At 61.0% G+C, this 18,078-nt stretch overlaps 2 protein-coding genes across 8 annotated transcripts; both read right to left on the minus strand.

The window, feature by feature from the left end:
* Positions 1–81: 81 nt before the first annotated feature.
* RPS6KB2 (ribosomal protein S6 kinase B2) lies at positions 82–6,534 on the minus strand. Of its 2 annotated transcripts, none has more exons than XM_080688127.1 (15): positions 6,294–6,534; positions 5,911–5,951; positions 5,699–5,819; positions 5,348–5,416; positions 3,881–4,028; positions 2,756–2,813; positions 2,557–2,657; positions 2,362–2,452; positions 2,188–2,278; positions 1,952–2,059; positions 1,334–1,396; positions 1,151–1,228; positions 954–1,061; positions 745–857; positions 82–484 (listed from the first exon to the last, which is right to left on the minus strand). In XM_080688127.1, exons 1-15 carry the CDS (start codon positions 6,375–6,377, stop codon positions 295–297), a joined length of 1,464 nt encoding a protein of 487 aa, XP_080544253.1. In that variant the 5' UTR covers positions 6,378–6,534; the 3' UTR covers positions 82–294. The 2 variants fall into 2 exon arrangements, with proteins under 2 accessions (XP_080544253.1, XP_080544254.1); XM_080688128.1 differs by having other exon boundaries at positions 115–474; positions 721–857; positions 6,294–6,446.
* A 1,031-nt stretch (positions 6,535–7,565) lies between these two features.
* CARNS1 (carnosine synthase 1) lies at positions 7,566–17,065 on the minus strand. 6 transcript variants are annotated; one of them, XM_080688121.1, is made up of 11 exons: positions 16,966–17,065; positions 16,500–16,528; positions 14,982–15,255; positions 14,185–14,274; positions 13,451–13,938; positions 13,057–13,231; positions 12,882–12,967; positions 12,065–12,112; positions 11,665–11,896; positions 11,281–11,564; positions 7,566–9,824 (listed from the first exon to the last, which is right to left on the minus strand). In XM_080688121.1, exons 2-11 carry the CDS (start codon positions 16,500–16,502, stop codon positions 8,589–8,591), a joined length of 2,916 nt encoding a protein of 971 aa, XP_080544247.1. In that variant the 5' UTR covers positions 16,503–16,528; positions 16,966–17,065; the 3' UTR covers positions 7,566–8,588. The 6 variants fall into 6 exon arrangements, with proteins under 6 accessions (XP_080544247.1, XP_080544249.1, XP_080544248.1 ...); XM_080688123.1 differs by lacking the exon at positions 14,185–14,274; XM_080688122.1 differs by lacking the exon at positions 12,065–12,112.
* Positions 17,066–18,078: the final 1,013 nt, after the last annotated feature.

Below are 18,078 nucleotides of genomic sequence, written 5' to 3' on the forward strand. Positions count from 1 at the left end.
GACCCTTCTGTCCCTAAGCAGACGCTCCTCTGGCACGACCTTGCCCACTCCTGCCCCCAGACGCCAAAGGAAGAGCCAGGTCAGTGCCATGATCTGATCCTTTATTTCTGCGAGCACACAGCTCAGCTGCGGAGGCCCTCCCCGCAGCCAGCCCCTGCTCATGATTCAGGGGCCTGGCCACTCCCAACAGAGACACACTCTCACACACTCACTCCTGTACCCCAATGTCCCCTGGGGTCCTTCTTGGCCTGCAGGGAGGAGCCTCAGTAGCTGGCTTCATCCCTGCCCACCCTCCTAGTGCCCAGGGTGCCCACGGCCCCTCTTGGACTTCTTTTTCCCTGAGGGGAGTCGAATGGGGAGGGGGACAGTGCTCGAGGGTGGTGGTGGTGACGGTGGAGGCAGGAGAGGAGGTAGAGGGGGCTCCATGGGCTCTGGTGGGCCGGGGCTGGGCCGGAACCCCTCAAAGGGTGAGAACTTCAGGGGGCTGCAGGGGAAACCAAGGCAGAGTCAGCGCCTCCTGGCACCCGGGCAGGAGGGCTGACTTCCCCACCTGCCTGGGTACATAGGCTGTGAGGGCAAGTGCCCACCCAGGTAGCCCCTGCCACAAGGTGTCCCCGAGGTGGATGGGAAACTGAGGCTAATGCTGGCTAAGAGCCTCAGCCAGGGCACCCCGGGCTTGAGGGCAGAGCCACAGCTCGAACTGGCCTCCTGGCCCAGCCCTAGGCTCCCCTCTGCTCTGAGTACCTGATGGGGGTCCGGGGGCTGCTGTTGAGGCGCCTGGGGGAGCGCAGCTTGGGCTGGAAGGAGAAGCCCTCCTTGATGCTGTCCAGGACGGAGGGCGCCACGTACGTGAAGCCCTGGGGGCAGAGGCATGGCAGGCGATGCTCAGCAGCCACTGTTCCTCAGCCAGTCCCGCCCGTGTCCCCAGAACCCGCGGGCCACCCAGACCATACCAGGAAGGCCTGGTTGGCGCTCTCACTGAGGGCCGTGTCGTCTGGACTGTCCACGGGTGTCTGCCGCGTGAAGTGGGTGTCAAACTGGCTCACGTCCTCTTCTGACTGCTGTGGGCAGACCCGAGTGGGGAGGGGTCAAGGGGTGTCCAAAATGGGGGTCCTCCACCCACCTCTGGGCCCATGGGACCACCACTCACCAGACAGGGCCTGAAAGGCGGGTCCACACGGCGGGCCAGGAGATCGTCCCAATTAATGTGCCGGAAAAAGGGGTGCCTCTGTGGGTAGAGCGCCCCCAAACATGCCAACAGTTCACCCCCCTTGGCTCCCTCAGTAACTCTCTCTGCCCTCCAGCACCCCCCTTATGGTGGTTCCAGACCCACCTGTACATCAGCAGCGTCCCCTGGGCCACCCCCGATCCGTTGGCTGGAATTCCGCTTCAGAAACTAGAGGACAGGACAGAGGGTGAGGGTCTGGGACAGAGGTAGTGCTCGGGTGTCCCTGTGTTCCCAGGAGCTGGCTGGGGAGGGGCTAGGGAGTGGAGAGGAGGGAGAAGTGGGAGGAGAAGGCCTCTGGAGTGTGGTCTCTACCTACTGATGCTCAGACTTCCAAGGTCTGGTCCAATGTCCCCTTCTCTATGAAGCCTTTACAAAGGCCCATGGTTGCTGGCATCACCCCGGGTGCTTTGGTGGGGACCCAACTCCAAATCTGCGTGAGGGCCTACCCGGCCCTGTGCCCCTGGTCGCCTTTTCAATGGAAGAGCGGCTAGCTCATCACGAACGGTTTGCAAATTAGGACGAGGGCCTTGGGGTCAGCAGCTGCTCTGCGTCAGAGCTAAGCCCCAAGCTCAATGTCTGGGACCACAAAGTGGGGCTCCTCCGTCCCAAAGGCACCCTGCACAGGCTGTAGTGCTCTGGCTCCCCACGACCCAGAGGCACTCAGGAACCCACGCAGGGCCTGGGAAATGAGACGGGCCAGACCAAGGGCAGGAGGGAGCCCACCTTTTTGACGAGGTCCCGGGCATCCGGGGTGAGGTAAGGGGGCAGCGTCAGCTTCCCTTTGATGATCTTGTCCATGGTTTTCTTCCGATTCTCTGCAGTGAAGGGTGGCTGGAGGGGAGGAGGGTGAGAGGAGCCTTGTGGGCCTCCCTCCGGGCCCTGCCCCTGCCCGGGGGAGGGACCTCCCCCTGCCCTCACTCCTGCCCTCACTCCTGCCCTCCCGAGGAGGCTGGACTTGCCGATCCAGTGAGCATGTCGTACATCAGGGCCCCCAGGCTCCACCAGTCCACCGCCCGGTTGTGGCCGCTGCGCACCAGAATCTCAGGGGCCCTGGAAGCCGGGTAGAACCATCAGCTGTGCCAGGCCCTTCCTGGCTGTCCTCCCGACCCTGGGCCTCGCCAGCTGCCCCTTACATGTACTCAATGGTGCCACAGAAGGTGTGGGTGACGACACCCTCATGAATGGACTCCTTGCAGAGTCCGAAGTCCGTCAGTTTGATGTGGCCTGAGGAGGCATGATGGAGGAGTGGTCAGGGCCCCAGGCCACCCCACGGGCTCCTCAGCCCTCCCCGCAGGTTCTGACCAGTGGATACGACTGCACACGCGCACCCTGGCTGTTAAGCATGATGTTCTCGGGTTTGAGGTCCCGGTAGATGATGCCTTGGGAGTGGAGGTGGCCCAGGGCCAGTGTGATCTCTGCCAGGTAGAAACTGCAGACACAGGACAGGGTGGGGGCAAGAGTGACGTGGGGAAGGCAGGCCCTCGCGCTCCCTGGAGCCCCAGGAGAGAGGCAGGAAGGAGCACCCACCAGGCTGTGTCTTCCAGGAAGATGCCCTCTCGCTCCAAGTGCGTGAAGAGCTCGCCGCCTGCGACACACAAACACGTCAGCAGCTGTGTGCTGGGACCCAGCTCCTTTGGTCTCCAAGTCTTGGTTTCTTCTTGGGGGATGGGGCTCACAATTCCCGCCCTACCTGCCTCACAGAGCTGCCGTGGGGGTTCAATTCAATTCAGCAAACATCTACCGACGCCTACTCGGTGCCTGGCCCTGTGCTGGGTGAAGCTGGGGACAGAGATAAAGAGACCCAGCCATTGCCCTCAGGATGCTCAGTCTAACGGGAGAAGACATACCAGACGGAGCCGACAGCTCTGAGAGCTTAACCCCCAAATTCCTCACAGAGGAGACAAAGGAGGACAAAATTAATCCCAAGGTGAGGGGACAGGAAGGCACGGCAGCAGTGGGACTTAAAGGGGATGCTGAGATGGCGCTCAGGGACTGGAGCTCACAGGGCTCCTTGGTGCAGGTGGGGTGCGGGGAAAAGCAGGCCTGGACCGCTCCAAGGCGAACAGGAGGCCCCAGGAGAGGCCAGGCCAAGGAGGTCGGGCTGTATCCGGGCCGTTACAGGGAGCCATGGATTCTGAGGAGTGTTGGGAACAATGCCAGGCTCTGAGGCGACGACCCTGGGCGTTAATGGAGGAGACACTGGGAGAGGCTGAGCCGGAGTTAAGACACAACGGTGCCCTCCCCACGCCCCTGGAAGAGTGGAGAGATGGAGGTCATGGCAGAGGATGACCTAACTGGCTCTGGGACCTGACTGGATGCAGGACACACAGGAGGAAGGAACAGGACATGAAGGGACAGTGGAAATGGAGAGCACAGCCCTCTAGACTTCTAAACAAACTCCCACATTCCCATCCACCCCCAACACAGGCGAGGGACACAATAGGCATTAGATAGATGTTTGCTGAATGAATGAATGAATGAATGAATGAACGAACGAACGAACGAATAAAGGGATGGACAGAGACTGACAGATGGGTGTGGGGGCCCCCTAGCTGTCCTACACACCACAGCTCTCCAGGCTTCTCTCAGACCCCAGACCTTCCTGTGCTGGTTCCTTGGCCCTGCCCTTGCCCTCGCCGGGCCCCCTCATACCACTGAGGCACTCGAGGATGAGGTAGAGTTTGCCACCAGTCTGGAAGGCATAGGCCAGTTCCACTATGAAGGGGTGTTTCACCGACTCCAGAATGTTTCGTTCAGCCCGTGTGTGTGCCGTGTCCTTGGCGTTGCGCACAATTTTGGCCTGGAGAGGCAGGAGTCGGTTAGAAGGTGGGCACCTGGGGCTCCTTCGGTCCCTCCAGCCATTATCCTTCAGCCACCCTCTCTCAACCTCTAGCAGTTTTCTCATCCTCAGCACGGCCGACGCCTTGGGCAGGCAACTCCTTGGTGTGGGGCGCTGCCTTGTGCACTGCAGGATATTTAGCAGCGTCCCTGGTCTCTACCCACTGGGTACTGTTAGCACCCTCTCTAGTCATGATTCCAAAATGTATTCAGGCATTGCCAAATGTCCCCTGTGGGGCAAGACTGCCCATGGTCGAGAATCACTGCCAAAACAATACCCAGTCATGCGCTACATACTGACATTTCAGTCAACAACAAAGCACATCTATGATGGTGGTCCCATAGAGCATGATGAAGCTAAAAATTCCTATCTCCTAGCGATGAGGTAAAGTCCTAATGCAACTCATTCCCCGAATGTTTGTGGTGATGCTGGTGTAAACAGACCCACTGTGCTGCCAATCATATAAAAGTATAGCACTGCCCTGGCTGGTTTGGCTTGTTGGTTAGAGCATCGGCCCAAGGACTGAAGGGTCATGGGTTCGATTCCCAGTCAAGGGCACGTGCCTCGGTTGCAGGTTCAATTCCTGGGCCTGGCTGGGGCATGTACGGGAGGCAACCAATCTATGCATCTCTCTCACATCAGTGTTTCTCTCTCTCCCTCCCTCCCTCTTGCACTCTATCTGAAAATCAATGGAGAAATATCCTCCAGTGAGGATTTAAAAAAATATGGTACCCACAATTATGTAGAGTACATATTTGCGAACAATAATAAATGACTATGTTACTGACTTATGTATGTGCTACACTATACTTTTTCTCTCTATTTTAGAGGGTGCTCTACTTATAAAAAAAGTTTGCCATACAACAGTCTGCCCTGCTACCCCGCAGCGGCCTCAGACATCTCGTTTACGGCATCTTTGGATTGCATCACTTTCTCTTGTGTCTGATTGCATCTTGTGCTGTTTTGTACAGTAATGTGCTGTACAGGCTGGTAGCCCAGGAGCGACAGGCTCTGCCATGCTGCCTGGCGTGCAGCCGGTGAGACCATCTAGGTTTGTGTAAGTACACTCTGTGATGTTCACACAACAATGAGATTGCCTAACAATGCATTGCTCAGAATGCATGCCCTCAGTAAGTGGGGCATGACTGATCACAACTGACAACAGACCAGCAAATGCCCAAGACAGGGCCTGTCTCCTCCATCATGGTCCCTGCTGTCCTCCCCAAACCTAGTGTAGCACGTGGGGAATGGCAGATTTGTTGGCTGAACGAATAACTCACCTTCCTCAGGACCTTCATGGCATAGATTTTGCCCACGTTGGTGCCCTGCACCTTTCGCACCTGGAACACCTGTAGGGCAGGGAAGACAGGATCAACTTCCCTCGCTACACCCTATCTTCAAAAGGCCCCACCCCGCCGCCAAAAAACGCCCCACCCTGAAGCACGGGGACCTAGAGGCTGATGCCCACCTAAGGGTGGGGCAGTAAAGATTTCAAGTCCGATTCTAAGAGGATTTGCCCTTCCATCCTTCATGTTTCTACCTCTGAGTTCTGTGGGAGGCTGCGGATTGACAAGCCTCGTTTGTTGGACCCTTTGCTGTGAAGCCTGTGGGGAAGGAGGTGGGGCCAGTACCTTGCCATAGCCCCCCTTGCCCAGCACACGCAGCAGCTCAAAGCAGTGGGGCCCAATGCGCTCGGGGCCGGGGTTCACACTGGTCTCCGTCAGCTCCACCTCCTCATAGTGCCCCACAGGCCTGTGGACACAGGAGGGCGATGGGGGCAAGGCTCCATACTCCCCAGGTTCCCTTTCCCATTCCCTCCTCCCCCAACACGACCATCACTCACTCCGGGCCAGCCGCCCTCAAGTCGGCGAGGGGACACGCGTCCTGTGAGAAACCGAGGGGTCAGAGGCAAGGGAGGTGCCAGGATTCCGCCCCCACAAGCTGGGCTGCTTGGCCCAGGAGAGGAAGGGGGCAGGAATGGGAGTTGGCAGGTGATGGGCCAGGACTGGGGAGGAGAGGACGAGAGCAGAGAAAAGGAAGGATCGGGGGTAGGTCCTGGAAGGCAGGTCGGGTGACGGTGGGGAAGGAGCTTAATAGGGGCCGGGATCTGAGAAAGATCGGGGTCTGCAGGAGCTGAGTCCACTCATGGGGGGAGCCGAGGCGATCCCATCGCCTGGGTGATGGGATCGGCTCTGGGATCCGGCCGCGCCCGGGAGGACCACTCACCGCAGGGCTGAACTCTGGCTCGCCCTCGCCCTCGCCCTCGCTGCCTTCCTCCGTCTCCAGGTCCAGGTCAAATACGGCCGCCATGGCGGCGCCGGCCCCGCGGGCCCCTCGGCGCGTACCAGCCGCGCAGCGACTGACAGCCCGGGCCGGGCCTCAACGTTATCTCTCGGCGACGTGGACGGCGGCCGCGCGCGCCGATAACGCAACACATCTTCCTCCCAGGAGTCGGCCGCTTTGCCCTAGCGAGGAAAAATATGGCGTCCGTCGCAAGGCCTCTCGGGAATTGTAGTTCCAGATTACCAGGATGCCAAAACCTGCGGAACCCTCTGTCGAAACCTTCTGTCTTCCCAGCACAGCTCTCCGGGAGAGGCACCGGGCCGGGCGGCCTGGGGGGCGCCCATCTTGGCTCTTAGAGAGTTTGAATGGGGCAGAGCCGGACGCGCATACAGGTATGAGTGTAAATGCAATTCCCAGCCCTGTTGAGCCTTTCGCTGCCAGGCTGGCTGGGTGGCGATTGGGCAGGTCACGTCTTCTATCTGTTCGCCTCTGAAAGGGAGGCGGCTGCATCAGTGTCTCCCTAACGTGCCTCCGTACCTCCGTGTTCCGTCTCCGTGCCTCCGTGTTCCAGGACCCTGCAGGTCAGAGCATTTACTCGGTGACTGCTCCGTGCCCAACTTACTGCCAGGCTTTGTTGCCAGGTTCCTGCCAGAAAGGACTTGTGTCTCATTCATCCACCTGTAAATATAGGCTTGTGTTGGCATTTGCTCCGCTGCCAATTTAAGCACATTTTGTAATCCGGCTACCTGATACGGAATAGGCGCTTAATAAAACTTTGTTAAAAGAATGAATGAATGAATGAACGAACGAACGAACGGACACACCAAACCTGGTCTGTGACTTTAGATTTGGCATGCATTCTTATTGGATGGGGCTCTGTGGGGGTGAATTGGACCAGATGAGGCCTGGGTGAGTAGATTTAAACTTGGATATACAGATCTCAGGGGTCTCCGTGCTGGAGGAGGGTCATCTGGTTGGATGTGACCCTGTGGGTGTAATCCCACCCTCAGAAGGCCCTCAAGTTTGGGTGCTGGTGTGGATTCTCCTGGCAGGCTCCCACAAAGGTCAACCCAAAAGCCTGGCCAGTGTGGCGGGTATCCTTAGCTCCAGATGTTACAGGTATCCCCTAGCCACCCCTCACTTCTCCCTTCCCCCATAGAGCTGAGCCTGAGAGATGCTGTCCAAGTCGCAAGAACCTGTCGCAGACCCTGGACCTCTAAGTAGTCCTTAAGCCTTTATTTGGAGAGGGATGCTTTGGAGCTGTCCATCGCTCCTATGCTGAGCACACAGGAGTTCTTAAAGCCGTCTCCCCTGAGTTAAGGAGTGGACTCCTCTGCCAATGCTAGTTAGGTGTACCGGAGGCCAAAGCACCTAAGCTTGGTGAAGATACATGATGCATGAGGGGCTATTCACATGTGCCAGGGCCATATATGAATCAGGGCAGGGAGCTTAGCAAGGCCTAGTAACTGAGTGGGCATGTAAGACAGTAAAAGCAGGAACGTGGACCCTACACCTTGTCCCTCAACATCCCACCCGCTGTGATATGACCCTCAGGCCATGGTTTTTCCTCTTTGAGCCTCTTTCCTCGTCTAAGGAGTCAATCACGTCTACCCGGAGGGGAGATGGAAACTGCTGACCCCAGGCCACCTGCTTCTACTGCTCAGGTCAAATGAGGCAGGTGCAGCCTTGCCAGTTGTCAGCAGGCTCTACAACTGTCCTGGAATTTGTTAAATGAGAGGGTGAGGGTAAGAGGACAGGGTGTTTAGTCTCAGGTTTTCTTGGGATTTGCCCAAGGCCAGGGCCTGCCAGGTTCTCTCCTCCTGTAGATGGCAGGAAGAGAGAGATGCTTGGAGGGGTGGCAGGCTGGGCTAGGTTTGGGCACACTCCCACCTCCCTGGGGGTGGTGTGTGTGTGTGTGTGTGTGTGTGTGTCTGCGTGCGCACGCAGCTGTTGTCCCCTCTCCATGGCAAGAGTCTGGGGGCAGCTGTGGCCTGGACTGGGCCTTTGGGAGGGCAAGAGGGCCCAACGGCCCCCCAGTTGCTATCTTTTATGGCCCTTAATCCCAGGAGGCCCCTTGGTGTCAAAATGGCCCTGCCACTCTGGAATGGACCTGAGGCCTAGGAGTGGGCCAGGCCAGGCTGGGGCAGGGCTAAGGGTAGAGAGGCAGGGAGAGTATCAGGAAGCTGGAGGCAGCACCGCACCCCTCCAGCACTCTGGCCCTGCCCCCTGACACCAGTGCTATTTGAAGTGGGACAGGAAGTGGGCAACGGGGTAGTGGGGCCCATCGATGCCCAGGCCCTGGCAGAGCCCCAGCAGGCGGAGGCGGGCCTCGGCTGGGCTGGGCCCCGCACAGGCCACACTGCAGTAGGGCTCCTCATACTCGCCAGGCACCTGGGCCTCCTCTAAAGATGTAAACTGATTGAAGCGCAGCAGGCCCCGGTCGTGAAGAACCTGCAGAGCCTCTTGGCTGGCAGAGGAACGCAGCACCTGCAGGTGCTGGGACACCAGGCCAGTGACACCCACCAGGTAGCCACTGGCCCGTGGGTGCGGGGGAACGGCAGGTCGCAGGCCACAGGCCACCATAGCAGCAGCCAGCAGCAGGTCCACACCGTAGAGCTCCAGGATCCAGTCTCGAAGGTAGAAGCCACCCATGCGGGGGTTGATCTCGATGAGCCGAGGCCCAGCCCCAGTCAGCTTGAGCTCTACATTGAAAACCCCATCCAGCAGCCCGCAGCCCAGGCAACAGCGGAAGGCCGCCTGCACCAGCTGCGCCTCCTGCTCCGGAGCCAGCCCGGTGGGCATGCAGGCCGCCGTCTCAGTGAAGCCAGGCAGCCGCGTGGGGCCGTTGTCAGAGACAAAGGCAGCCAGCAGTTTCCCACGGAACAGCACCAGGTCCACATCGTGCTCAGTGCCCTCAATGAACTCCATCAGCAGCATGGAGTTGCCCCAGCCCAGCCCAATGCCAGGGTGATCGGCCTCACCCTGCAGGTCATGGGCGATGCGTGAAAAGTGCTGGTGGCACTGCAGCGCATCCTCCACCAGCCGCACGCCCACTGCGCCCGCTCCAAACTCCAGCTTCATTACCCCTGGCAGGGGCACCTGGCGGACAGCCCTCTCCACGTCAGCCTCACTCTCCAGGGGGCAGCAAGGCACAGCATGGAGGGAGGGCGAGGGCCAGGGTGGGCCTTGGCATCGCAGCAGGTGCAGTTGGGTGCGGCTCTTCTGCTTGGCCAGGCGCATGGCAGCTGGGGGGCTGCAGGGCAGACCCAGCTCCTGGCAGAGCAAGGCTGTGAGCACCAGGCAGTCATCCCAGTAGGAGAAGCAGCCATCTAGCTGCAGGCCACGTGCCCGCACCAACTCCGCCAGCAGCCGTGCATTCTCCTCATCCCTCCGGTGCTCCGTCACATCGAAGTGGATGAAGGTCTGCACCAGCTGGGATGCAAAGTGGTTGGGGTCTGACTCCACCAGGTGCAGCTGCAGAAACCACAGGAGGGCAACACACTCAGATCAGCCCGTGCTGGATGCTGAGGAAACAGAATGAAGCCCAGAAGGTGGTCTTGGCCCTCAAGGGAGATGGTTTACCAACGTTAGGTGCTCAAGAAATCCTCGTTGATGACTGGGTAAATGGGAGGTGCAGAGGTGGGGCATGTAACCCAGCCTGGCGGGGAGAGAAAGCACCCTAGAAGAGGCAGTGCTTAAGCTGGGAGCCAAATAAGAGCCAGCCAGAGGAAAGAGGGCTGTAGGAGGGAGAGAGCAGAGGGGTGGGGTGCAGAGGGCAAGTGTGCTCATTCCCACAGGCAGCTTCACTCTGGCCAGGATTTGTAGGGAAACCACCAGGTCTGGGGCTCCGGACAGGTGGTCTGGTGTCTTTGGGCATTACCCTCTTGGTCACCATTTATCCAGTGTGTTCTGACACTGGGAGGTACGCACAGAAGAATCTAGTGGGGCCCCACACCTCCAAAGCTCACTGCCCGCTGGGGGAACAGACAAAACAGCTGGTACCCAGGGCAGAGCAGCCCCTGAAGAGGGCAGGGAGGGTGGCTGTCTGCGCTGTAAGTGTGAGGAGTGGAGGCATTCCAGGTGAATGTGTGTGCAGGCAGGGAACATGGAGGCATAGGAATGGCTGGGGGAGGGGGGTTTTGTACTGTGGGAGAGGGGACAGGAGGCCACTGCGTAGATTGGGACCAGGACGAGCCTAGCTATTTGGCCTCCGTTTTTTATCAGTTCAGTGGGGGTAAGAATGTCTATTCTGCCTGCATGGCTCCAGATTCTGTAACGAGGCCACTTCTGTGAACTCGACTCAGGATCTGTAAGCTGCTCCCCAGCACCCTCCTGGTGTCCTAGGGATTCAATCTCAAAGGAAGCACCTGGCCTTTCTGCGGGATAGGTCCGGGCTCCTCAGCCCGGCATTCAAAGCCCGGGTCTGGCACTAATCCTGAATGCTGCCCCCGCGCCTCCAGCCTGTCTACCCTGGGCTCCACTTAGAACTGCGGGGACAGAGCCGGCCGGGGTGGCTCAGTGGTTGAGCATCCACCTATGAAACAGGAGTCGCGGTTTGATTCCCGGTCAGGGCACATGCCCCGGTTTCCGGCTCGGCCCCAGTAGGGGGCGTGCGGGAGGCAGCCGATCAATGATTCTCATCATTGATGTTTCTCTTTCTCTCCCTCTCCCTCTCCCTTCCTCTCAGAAATCAATTTAAAAAATAATAAAAACTGCGGGGTGCGGGGACAGAACTGGGCTAGACTTCTAACCTGGGCCAGGCGGCTGGCTCGGCCCCTAGGACTGGGGTCCAGCGCCCCAGAGAGATCGCCGGACGCAGACACCACCCCTAAGGCTGGCCCGCCCCCAGACCCGCCCACCCTTGCTTCGGGCCCGCCTCCACCACGCAGACCCCGGGCTTGAGCCCCGCTCCGCCCCGCGCCCCGCCCACCTTGAGCCCGTAGTCGCGCGCCGCCTCCCACACGAACTTCTTGCTGACACTGCCCCCGCCGACCACCAGCAGCTGCTTGCCCTCCATCAGGCAGCGCGCCGAGCGCCGCAGCATGGTCTCCACCAGCGGTGCGGCTGCCACCGCCTCCTCGGTCGCCGGCCCCGAGCGCGGGGCAGCCCAGAGCCCCTCGAGCGCACCGCACGCCTCCAGGCACAGGCCGCTGTTCAGCTCCAGAGCCACCGGGGTCAGCGCGCCACCCGCCACCGTCAGCGCGAAGTCCACGCCTGGGCCGGGTGCGGGGCGCGGGTTCAGCGCCGACCGCCCTCGGGCCTTGCCCCTCCCCACCAATGTCCCCAGCCTCCGGCCCGGGCCGCCGGCACTCACCGAGGAAGTCCGTGCAGGCCAGGCGCCCGCCGCGCTGCTCAACGCTCAAACCGGCTTCCAGGGCCAGCACAGCGGCCAGCGCAGCCTCAGCGGCCGTCTTGACGCTCCGCCGCACGACGGCCACCTGAGCCGCCTCACCCAGGCCGCACTGGGCCAGCGCCACCTCCAGCGTACGCGGCAAAGAGTTCTGGTGCCGTAGAGGCCGGTTCCCACGGCCCACCGCGCACACCACCTGGGCAGGCTGTGGCTCAGGGACTGGCCCAGGAGGAGTCCTCCTAGGACACCCCACCCCATCCCCCCCCCCTGCACCCTGCTCCCCCGTGAATGCTGCCCCCTGTGCCAAGATCCAGGCCAGACCCCTTGGGACATCCAAGAAGCCCAGTTCTCTGAAGTGACTTACATTGCACAGACCACCTCCACAGCCACTGCCCAGCTGGACCCTAGACCCCTGGGGGATTCCACTCAGGTTTCCATCCCAGCTGGGGTCTCTGCTCCCTGAGGGCTCCAAGCATGCTGGGTCCTAGCTCCTGCAGCCCTGGGGACCTGTGCCACCCCGGTGTGCCCCAGCCCAGGAACTCCTTGAGGACAGGACTGAGCCTCTCCCTTGGCCCAGAGCTGTACACCCAGGAGGGTCCCCAAGCCTTCCTGAGCTCCCCAGCTTGGAGGCCCCTCCTAAGGCTCCAGGCACTGGAGTTTGTCAGGGACCTGGGTCAGCCTCTCCTGTGGGCAAGAGCTCCTTGGGAGGAGGACTCAGCCCCACGCTCTGCGCCAGCATGGGGATCAGTCAAGACTCCTGGTGTGGGAGGGGTGCAAGAAGGGTTGCAGGGGCGGCAAAAAGGCAACCAAGATCCCCCTCAAAGATTTTGTCCTCTTGCCCTAGCTGGTGGGCTCAGTGGGTTGGAGCGTTGTCCCAAACACCAAAAGGTGGTGGGTTTAATTCCTGGTCAGGGCACATATCCAGGCTGTGGATTTGGTTCCCCAGTTGGGGGGTGTGCAGGAGGCAACTGGTTGATGTTTCCTCTCTCTCACATGGATGTTTCTCTCTCCTTCCTCTCTAAAATCAATAAAAAACATTAAAATGTTATTAAAAAATAAACATCTATAAAAATATTTTTTTAAAAATATTTTGTCCTCTCTGCCAGGGGCCCTCATCAGCTCAGTGGGGCTAGACTGGGGTGTGGCAGCAGGGTCATGACCTAAACCTGGGCCACCCTCACCTTGCTCAACAGAGGCCTGTCACCCTGTGTCCGACACACCACAGCACAGATCCGCATAGCCAGCTCCGGACCTGGCGGGGGATTTCCTGGGGGAAGACGGTGAGGCCTGAGCCCAGCACAGCAGCCAGGAGACCGAGCCAAGCTCCCACCCCTGGCCGGCTCAGGTGGCTCTCACCTGGGGAGGGCAGCCGGGCAGGTGGGCACACAGCCTCCACCAGGACACTCTCCTCCTCCTCCAGTTTCTCCAGCAATGCCACCACTGTGTCCGCCACTGTGCCCACCTCTGCTCGTGGGTGCAGACGTAGCGCCTGCTGCCCCCGCCAGCGCCAGCTGCTGAGCTTGATGGCCACCTGCAGCCACAGAAAGGGGAAGGGGCTTCCTCACCACCCACGTGCCTGCGGGGTGAGATGTTACACCACAGGAGCCCACGAGCAAACAGATAAGAAGGCAGAGGTTTGCCGCAGCGATGGGGCGGCAACAGGACACAAAGTTGGGGGTAGGACTTGGTGACCATCCATGGGTCCCATCTTGTGGCATCTACACAGACCTCAAGGGCAGGAGCCTGTTACCTGCAGGGCATCCCCCAGGGCCTCCGAGTGCAGAAAGGCCCCTACTTCCTCCTTCACCAGTGTCTCCTGGCCTTCTCTGCCACTCAGCTCCACCAGCCGTAGTCCCGGGCTGCCATCCCCTCCCCGAAGCAGTGTGGGCAGCTTGTAGGTGAAAGCCAGGGTAGCTGGCACAGCCACGCCACCTCGTTGGGCCAGCAAGTGCCTTGTGAGCAGCCGGTCCTCCAGCAGCCGGGCCAGCTCTGCTGAGGCTCCTGTAGGGCAGGTGAGGTCGCGAGCGAGCTCAGCTGCTTCCCTCCCCTGGCCAGGCCCCGGTCCCAGGCCCACCAGGAAGTAGGTGGCTTGGCGCTGGGGGACAAAGTCATCCAGGAAGGTTAGGCCCCCCGGATGGAAGCTCACTGCCTTGGAAACCAGCAGGGCCGCCTCTCCTGGCCGCCCCGGTGCTGGCACCTTTGTCAGCCATGCAGGGGACAGGCAAAGCAGCATGTTTCCTGTGGGCAGATGGGGGAGAGTCGCTGGTCAGGGAAGGCTTCCTGTCCCATGCTCTCCTCCTCCAGCCCGGGCCCTGGGCAGTGGGGGCAGCTGCTCCCAGAACCCACCCCCACTTTGAGCATGGCAGCTGGCATCCTGGAATGCTGGCAGTTGCCAGGGTTGGCGGGTATTTTGGGATGTGGCTGGGCCAGGGCAGGGCTGCCCTTTCTGTAGGAGGGGGTGGGGGAACTTGGGTGCACACTCACCGGGACTCTGGACCCCACCCTCCAGCAGCACAGACAGAAAGGTGCTGGGGGATCCCAGAATGCACAAGGTCACCTCTGCCCCAGGGCAGCCTCGAGGGAAGAGAACACGCCAAGCTCACCAGGGGCTCCCTGCTTATCTTTCTGCCCCCCTCTCCTGACCCCGTGGCCCTTCCGGGTATAGACAAGACAAGTTAAAGGGACAGAGGGAAGCTAGAGAGGGAAGAGGAAGCTCTGCCCATCCCCGCCCTGGGAGGCTAGCTCCCTTCTCTCTGCAGCTGGTCTAGAAGGCGCTGGAGGTTGGGTGACCAGAGACCTTGGTTCTGGCCTGAGCTCTGCCACTGACTTTCGTGGGACCCTTGGCAGTGGGAGGAGGAGCCTCTGCACCTCGTTTTCCAGTCTGTACAACGCAGCCGAGGCTGATTCTTCCTGTATTTTAGAGCTTAGGGGGCCGCCTGATACATAAAATAGGTAAAGCAGGGAAGGAGGCTGGGGTCCCAACTGCTAGCTGCCTCCACTGCAGCTCCCAAGACAAGACACTTCTCTGGAAGCTGTGGCTCCAGAGATCATGGGTTGCGAATTCTGGGGCTGCATCTTCTGGGGGTGGAGGGAAGCTAGGTCTCTGACTTGACTGGTGCCAGAGGCCCGTGGAAACAATGTCTGCCTGCCCGAAACTGGCCCAGGCTACAGACCTAGTCACAGCCTGGGGGAAGGGACTGACCTTGACTGGGATGGAAGCAGGCTGGGCTACGGACACCTCCCTCACCCCAGGGGTTCCCCTCCGTGGAGCCCTTGGGCACCTGTGCGGGGCACCTGGCTGCGGTCCTGGGTCTCCGGAAGGCCAGCTTGCTGCAGGCAGCTCTGCAGGAGGCTGTAGTAGTAGGCAGTCCAGGCCCGGGCCTCTGCCCCTTCGGGGGAGCCCTTGCAGTCCAGGCCCACGTCGAGGCGCCAGGAGCCAGGGAAGCAGTCTGGGGGTGGCAGGCCCGAGCCTCCTCCCCGTGGGCCCTCCTTGTCTTCCAGGCCCTTGGAGCCCAGGAGGCAGTCCCACTTGGGACCCAGCTGATCCGAGGAGAGCTGGGGGGGCAGGGGGGGGGGACGAAAGTGGTGGGTGTTGGGCAGGGTGAGCAAAGAGTGCATTAGGTCACTCAAGAGTGACTTAACCTTGGGTTACATTCAGGACAGACCCCGTCCCAAGAACCAGGAGGGGATGAGGTTGGATTGGGGAATGAAGACCAGGAATGTGTAGGTGGGAATGCTTCGCAGACTGTAAGTACAGTGCCCCCCCCCCCCGGGGGGGGGGCAGGGAGGGTGCTGCTGGCTGGACCACGCTTCCCCCCCCCCCACCCCTGCCAGGGTTTGCCCTAGCTTGGTTCACAGGGGCAGGGGTTTTTGTCTGTTTTGTTCTTCAATGCAGCCCTGGCACTAAAACAGTGCCTGACACGCTGGCTGCTCAGAGAATGTTTGTTGACAGAGCAAGTGAGCAGAATAACCCAGCAATCATTCTTGGCTGCTGGTTTCTCTCTGGCCTCCGTGACCCATCCACCTTCACGGAGCTCTGCTGAGACCTGGATTTATAGGTGAATCTGTTCCTTGCCGGCCCCAGGTGGGCCTCGAAGACTTCCTGTAAGCCCACCCCTAGGCTAGGCGTGGGGAGAGGAGAAGCGATGCCCTTCCTTTCAGCGCTGAGCCACGGAAATGCTGTTTTTGGACGAAATCTTACATCCTTGACTCCCACATGGGGCTGCTCAGAGGCTTAGAGCAAACACAGCGGGCCTCTCCTCCAGGGGACCAGCTGGGCCACCTGGGACAAGTCATGAGATTTCTTTGGACCACGTGGGTGCTAGGCGCCTGTCCTGTCCCACCCTTGGGTGCTGATGAACCTTGGACCAAAAGCATCACCTCGGTGACTGGGGGGACAGTGTGTTGCACGCGGCCAGGAGGGCAGAGGTCTGGGTCCCAGCTCACCAGTCAGTGCCAAACTGAGCCTCATGCCCTCCCTTAGAAGGCGAACTCCCTGAGAGCCTAGACGGGGTTCATTGTCACATCCCCCCAAACCTAGAATGGTGCCAGGTGCCTGGGAGGTGCTCAATAAATGTTGCAGAATGAATGGATGCCAAAGGAGACCAACAGTGCCCACTGCCAGGGCTGACGGGGCGGGAAGAGAGCCTGACACGCAGTGGCTGCTGGTCCCGTGACACGGGATGGGGAGGCAGGGGGCAGGTGCTGCTGAGGGGCCTGGGCCTGGGTGAGAAGCTGCCCTCTGGGCCCTCTGTCTGGTGGGGCCTTGGTCACTGGGGGAGGGACCAGAGGGGACTCACCATCTTACAGGTGGAGAGAGGCTGGGAGCCTGAGGCAGATGGAAGAAGAGAGACAGGACAGGGAGTCAGGACCGCCTCTCCTCCCCACAGCCCAGCTCCTAACACTCGGGGGGGGGGGGCGGGGGGCAGAGAGGTGGACCCCGCAGCTCTTCTCTCTTGTCCCAGCCAGGAGGTACCCGAGCCTGCCCCACCCCCACCCCCTCCCCCACCCCGAGGAGGCGGAGGGATTTTGGCCGCCCTGACCCGGGGACCCTGCCGCGGGACTCACACATCACCCAGGGACGTGTGAGCCCCTGCCCGGCAGCGCTGGGGGGCCAGGCACTCAGCCAGTCCCTTGGGGGCGCGCGCGCGGGTCGTGTCGCGGGTCCCGTTGGGGGGCGCAGGCGCTCCAGGTCCCCGTGCCGCAGCCCCTGCCCCCATGGCGCTCCTCCCTGGCTTTCCCGGGCGAGGGCAGGAGCCGGGATACCTGGTGGGGTGGGTGGCAGAGGGTCGGCGGGACTCGGCGGGTGTCGAGGACCAGATGGCGCTCGGCGAGGGCACGTTGGCGACGGCGCGGGGCTGAGACAGCACCGCTTTATATAGCAGCGCCCGGGGCATGCCCAGTGCCGGGAGGGGCGGCGCGGGCCCAACGGCCACCGCCCGCTGCAGGGCCCGCCCAAGCCCGCCGCCCGTCGGGAAGTCTGGGGAAGGCTTGGTCCCTGGGATGGGAGGACGGAGGGCCGCGGAGAGCCCGGCACGAAGCACAGGGCATCCTCAGAGACACAGGCGGGGAACAGGGCGCCAGGGACCGGTGGCCAGGGACCGCCAGCGGGGGTCCCCGACATGGGCTGTGGCAAAGACAAGACAGAGATGAGGACAGGGACTCAGAGAGGATGTCCCCTCATGGAGGAGAAAGCTAGAGGAGGGGAAAGGTGGGGGAGCAGAGCCCACAGAGACTGGCACCAGGGCTGCCCTTGGGTGGGGGCCAGGAGAGCCTGGGGCACACAGTCCCCAGCTCTGTCCCTGGATGGTGTCCTCAGCCAGCGGCTGTCTGTCCCGCCATGAGCACTCTCCCAGAGACCCTCTTGGCCACAGGTCCCTGTGCATGGGGCCCCTCCTCACCGCTCCCGCCCCTGCAAGCATAGTGACCGCTCAGTAAGGTGTCCCCACAAGGGCAGTCCCAGTTCCCTGGGACACCCTCTGCCCTACTGGGGGCCGGAGGGAAGGGGGTGCCAGGCTGGGGGAGTGCCAGTGAGTCTGAGCACCGGAAGAGGGTCATCTACAGGGTCTGCCCTGCCCATCACCACCCAGGCCAGCTGGACACCCGCAGCCTCCCCGAGACACACCCCCTCACACCCAGGTGCACCCACAGAAGCACAGCCTGAGACCTGGCTCACAGCCACGAATTCACCCCCAGAAACACAGCCAGAGACTCACACCCTCTACTCAAGTGTAAGTGTGTCATACCACGTGGGTTCCAGTCCTAGTTCCAGCGTGGGACCTGGGCACCTCCCCTTTCTGGTCTGAACCCCACTTACCTCCTGCCTAAGATGGGGCTAGTTCCCACCTCACCGGGCTGTTCAGGACGGGCACGTGCCAG

The sequence above is a fragment of the Plecotus auritus genome (assembly GCF_963455305.1).
Source record: "Plecotus auritus genome assembly, chromosome: 9".
Classification (NCBI taxonomy): Eukaryota; Metazoa; Chordata; class Mammalia; order Chiroptera; family Vespertilionidae; genus Plecotus; species Plecotus auritus.

Bases quoted from the DNA above. Each gene is read 5' to 3' on its own strand.
- RPS6KB2 (XM_080688128.1), bottom strand. From the start codon at position 6,377: ATGGCGGCCGTATTTGACCTGGACCTGGAGACGGAGGAAGGCAGCGAG. The intron at 2,453-2,556 runs GTGCGCGTGTGC...ATGCCTCCTCAG, and splicing joins CATCATGCTTAACAGCCAGG to GCCACATCAAACTGACGGAC. The intron at 1,397-1,951 runs GTGGGCTCCCTC...CCTGTCCTCTAG, and splicing joins CCCGGGACCTCGTCAAAAAG to TTTCTGAAGCGGAATTCCAG.
- CARNS1 (XM_080688121.1), bottom strand. The intron at 12,968-13,056 runs GTGAGAGCCACC...GTCTTCCCCCAG, and splicing joins TGCCCGGCTGCCCTCCCCAG to GAAATCCCCCGCCAGGTCCG. The intron at 9,825-11,280 runs GTGGGCGGGGCG...TGGTTTCTGCAG, and splicing joins CGCGCGACTACGGGCTCAAG to CTGCACCTGGTGGAGTCAGA.